Genomic DNA, 4,512 nt, shown 5'->3' on the forward strand with positions numbered 1-4,512 from the left:
TATAGTGAAAGTAATATGTGTTGTGTGTAAAGCTATGCTTCTTTATTGAATTCTTATGACAAAGAGTTCATAGGAAATCATGGAGAATCATATTGTACCATGTCCATGTTCATAATGACATACCAGCAGTCTTTCATCTAAGAGCTTATCAATACCTATTTGACTGGACAAGACCCAGTCACAGATTGTTACTTTTCGGAGAAATAAATATTTACTTTTAAAAATAAGTGTTTGTAAAACAGGGGTTTAAGGTCTTTCTAAAAGATACTCCTTTTGTAGATTTTTTACCATTTTTAAAGCGCCGATCTTGATAAAAATGGTGAAATCGGTAGAAAAAATTGTAAAAACGTAAAGTAAGAAAAAAAATAAGCATAAGATAAAAGTTTTATTGATGTTGAGTATATTTCAGTGGAGTTTATATAAGGCAGTTACAAAAAAAAATCTAGAAAAATAGGCCCAACACAGCTGACCCCTAAAGTTCCATCATTTGGGACATTTACTAATTCAAGGCATATTCGAGCAAGTTAACATAATTCTCGAACTACATCTATGTACGATGACCTATAAGGGGACTTCAGAAAAACACGACAACAAAGAAAATCTAAATGAACTTATGGTGTGTTATTCGGAGAAGAAAAGCTATATGAATAATGTAAGTAGTTGAATACTGCTTCTTTGAAAAACAAGTATGATAATCTGAATCTTGAATGCAAGTGCACTGGCCACTGGTAGTGCTATGACCAATTTTTAGGCATGGGTAAGATTGAGTGTTACAGCCCATCTTTTAGCATGTCCATGTTTGATGATAAGGAAGGCTATACTATTACAAAGAAGAAAAGAAAATAGAGATCTTTCTTTGCCTATGGAGAAAGGAAATCATACAACATGTATTATGAGATTGCCCTAGACAAAATTCAAGCAAAGCTTAAAGTTTAAGAAAACCATAACAAGAGATATTCTTTCTAATAGATAATTTAGAAGAAACCTCTAAGACACCCTCTAAATTGTTTCTATATAATGTGACATGAAGATAGCCATCTTCATTGCAGTTAAGTTGATTGATTACATCTTGTTTCGATATCCACATCTTCAGAAGAAATAAAATGGATTCCAAGCTTGCAGCTACTTATGAGGAATTTGAACCACTTTGCAAATGGCAACGCGAGGAAGGCCGTGACACTCTCGTGCTCCATCTCCAAGGTATAATAATAAACACACACTCTTTTTTATTTTCATTTGAATCTGACCCTATAAATCTATATCTTATACATGTGCGCTCATGTTCTCATAATTGAAGTTGAAACTCTAGGGTCGAACCCGGAAATTAACTATTAATTATAAATACACTAATCCCGTTTTCCTGCACTTCTGATCCCTTTTCAAGAATTCAAAAAGGAAAAGCTCAAAGTACAAATTAGCAATCAAAGAGTGCTAAAAATATCAGGAGAACGGCCTCTCAGTGCATCGAAACGGAGTCGATTTTACAAGGAAGTCAAGGTGGGAAAGGAGTGCAATGCAAATGAAATTCGTGCCAAGTTTGTGAATGGGCTACTTTATGTTGTAATGCCCAAGATTATAGCTTCAGTTCCAGGAAAAGAAGAAGCTCCCTTAGTCCCCCAACAAGTCGAGACTAATAAACAACCCGATAGTGAAACTATCCAGGATGTTAAGGCAACTAAAGTACATGAACCTGCTGAAGAAAACACACCGTCACCTCAACAAGAAAGTTATGTTCCAACACCAAGTTATTCAAATATGGGAACAAAAATTGCACTGGTGATAACTTTGGCTTCTGCGATAGGGGTTTATATATATTACAGATACAAGACTATACATGATGGAGAGATTGATGATGCATTTTGTAAGGTGTTCAATATATGTAAAGCTTGAGGGGGTGCAGTGTGTACTAATTTTAAGTTGATGCTTTGTTATAATTTCTTTCAGTGATGAATATTTTCAAGTGTAAAAAATATCGGGATCATGTTATAAGTTACTGAATTATTCAAGGATTTCGCTTTCTTTTATTGGCAATGTCGTTTGGCGAAAAACTGAGCACAAACCAATGCATAGATTAAGATTGAATATTTAAAGTTTTATAATGCACTAATTTGTTTTTTAACTTGCACGGTTATCTCCAACTCACCGTAGTATGCTAATATCAGCATATGATAACTACCTGTTGATTTGTGTTTTCTGAACATTTGAAGCCTGACTTGTGTCCTCTGAACATTCAAGGCTAGGTTTTAAAGCTTCAGGTGTGTTTTGCTCAATTTTTGACCAGGTGTCCCCTAGGTTTTAAGTTCTAGATACATCAAAAGCAAATGTCAATGTGAAACATGGCAGATGCTAACAGAATGGATAATAGCTTCAGCTAAGATTAAAAATTGTAAATGATAGTCCATATAGTTCCTGGGAGGGCTACTCCTTGACTCCTAACTCCACATAGCTTCTGGGAGGACTATTTCTAGGCTCCCAACTACATACAGCTCCTGAAAGGACTAGTCATAGACTCCTAACTCCATACAGCTCCTGGGAGGACTAGTCCTGGCCTCCCAACTCAGTCTAGTCCTAACACTACAGTCCTGACTAGTCCAGTCCCGCGACCCCAACCTTGAGTAATCCCAGCACGTGAGACGCTGACCCAAGCACATGATGGGAGTAACTGTCACGCATCAATCATGGGAATAATCAAGGCACGTGTCGGAGGATCCTCAAAACATTCCTCGGCCAGTCCCGCACTGACACATGTAAAGCATCCACTCCCGCCAGGTGTCCTCCGCTCCCAGGACCAATGGCTACGATTCAAAGGTACCAACCCTAAAACCCTATCCTTGGGCTATAAATAGCCCAAGAAGGTGAGGTTTTGGGGTTAATCACTCTCTCACACTCATATACACATACAGCCACCGTACATTCATATTCATCCTCATCTTCCCAAAAAGCTAGTTCTTACTCTCACGCCGGAGGCGCCGCGGGACTCCAACCCCCCTTCCGGTGTTGTTTTGTAGGAACCCAACCACAGCTACACCTCTACAGCGGCGAAGGGTCCAGGACGGCGTCGAAGGAGCAGCCCCGCCACCAGGAGTTATCATTTGGCGCTAGAAGGAGGGGTTCTCCATCCTTGGGTCTCGGTGCCCCTGGATTCACCTTCATCAACAAACTCTTCAAAGAGTCCATTTATTCAAACTTGTAAGAACTCAAGCAACCAACCCTTTCCGTAAGCATGAATGTTGTTTATGTCGACCACGTTTGTATGCGCTCATTACTTTAGGCCACGTTTGTGTGAGCCCGTTTTGTTGATTAAGCCACGTTCGTGTGAGCTATCGTTAGTTTTAATCGTTATTGTTCTAGTTTGAATATAACATTTGCGTTGTACTTCATCGTTGAATAGTCCCATAAAATCGTTTGAACTGCTCCCAGGAAGCTATTTGTTAGTATTTGTTGTTATTTTGGGTAGTTTCTGCAAATTTCATAAAGCAACCTTAGACCGGTATTCTCTGTGCCATATTGTTGTTATTTGTTGTTGGTATTGTTGAGAAATGGCAAGACCAGGAAAGAATACCTCTGGGAGGCCATCTGCTAGTGCTCAGGTCCAGGAGCCGGACCACTCCCAGGCTCTTGACCCAGGAGCCGAGAGAGAAACATTCCATGAGCAACCACTACACACTCCCGTAATGGAGAGAATTGTAAACACAAGGGATGCCAGGACCCTCATAGAGCTCAATCAGTACAAGTACACAAATGTCCCGGTAGCCGAAGAGCACATGGCTAACCTCACAAGTGATGAACTAGCAGAAGCAATCAGACTATACAGACAGGAGCAGACCCGCCTCCAAGAAGAGGCAGAACTAGAGGAGGAGCCGGAGGAATCCGGGGACTCCCAGCAATCAAAGAGGTCTGTGTTCGACCGCATTGGAGCCAAGGGGAAGAAAAGCAAAAAAGATCAAGGTAAAAAAGAAGCAGAAGCTGCTAAACAGAGAAAGTTGGAAGAAGTCCGGGAGCAAATCAGGAAAGAAGAAGAAGCAAAGCTCGAGCTAAAGATCCAAAAGAGAATGCAATTAGAAGAAGAGAAGCTGTTGACCAAGTCTAGGAGCAAAAGAACCCGGAGAGACCCTACTCCGGAGCTGATTTCTGATGATGAAGAAGAAGAGAAGCAGAAGGACCTAAAAGACATGATCTATGAATTGCAGAGGAAGATGGACATAGAATCAGGAGTGGAGATTGGAGAAACACTCACTCCTTTCAGCCACTCCTTAGAAGCTATCCCCCGGCAACGGAACTTGAAGCATTACAACTTTGACTCCTTTGATGGTCTAGGAGACCCGGAGGAGCACTTGAACTACTTTGAGCAGATAGCGCAGATATACTACTACAATGACTTGACGAAATCAAGGTTCTTCGCTTCAACCCTTAAGGGAGGGGCCCAGAGATGGTTCAGCAGAATCCCCTCCCGCAGCATCCACTCCTGGAAGGAATTTCGAGCCTCTTTCCTTAGGAGATTTCGGGCGAACA

General features: G+C 40.8%; 1 protein-coding gene across 1 annotated transcript; it reads left to right on the forward strand.

Moving 5' to 3' along the window:
* Positions 1-1,035: 1,035 nt before the first annotated feature.
* Positions 1,036-2,024, forward strand: LOC141716983 (uncharacterized). The gene is made up of 2 exons (XM_074519116.1): positions 1,036-1,200; positions 1,385-2,024. The coding sequence occupies exons 1-2, from the start codon at positions 1,104-1,106 to the stop codon at positions 1,888-1,890; spliced, it is 603 nt and encodes a 200-aa protein (XP_074375217.1). The 5' UTR covers positions 1,036-1,103; the 3' UTR covers positions 1,891-2,024.
* Positions 2,025-4,512: the final 2,488 nt, after the last annotated feature.

The sequence above is a fragment of the Apium graveolens genome, chromosome 4 (assembly GCF_009905375.1).
Source record: "Apium graveolens cultivar Ventura chromosome 4, ASM990537v1, whole genome shotgun sequence".
Taxonomy (NCBI): Eukaryota; Viridiplantae; Streptophyta; class Magnoliopsida; order Apiales; family Apiaceae; genus Apium; species Apium graveolens.

Excerpts from the sequence above, each read along its gene's own strand:
- LOC141716983 (XM_074519116.1), top strand. The coding sequence starts at position 1,104 with ATGGATTCCAAGCTTGCAGCTACTTATGAGGAATTTGAACCACTTTGC. Across the intron at positions 1,201-1,384 it reads TCTCGTGCTCCATCTCCAAG|AATTCAAAAAGGAAAAGCTC; the intron begins GTATAATAATAA and ends TCCCTTTTCAAG.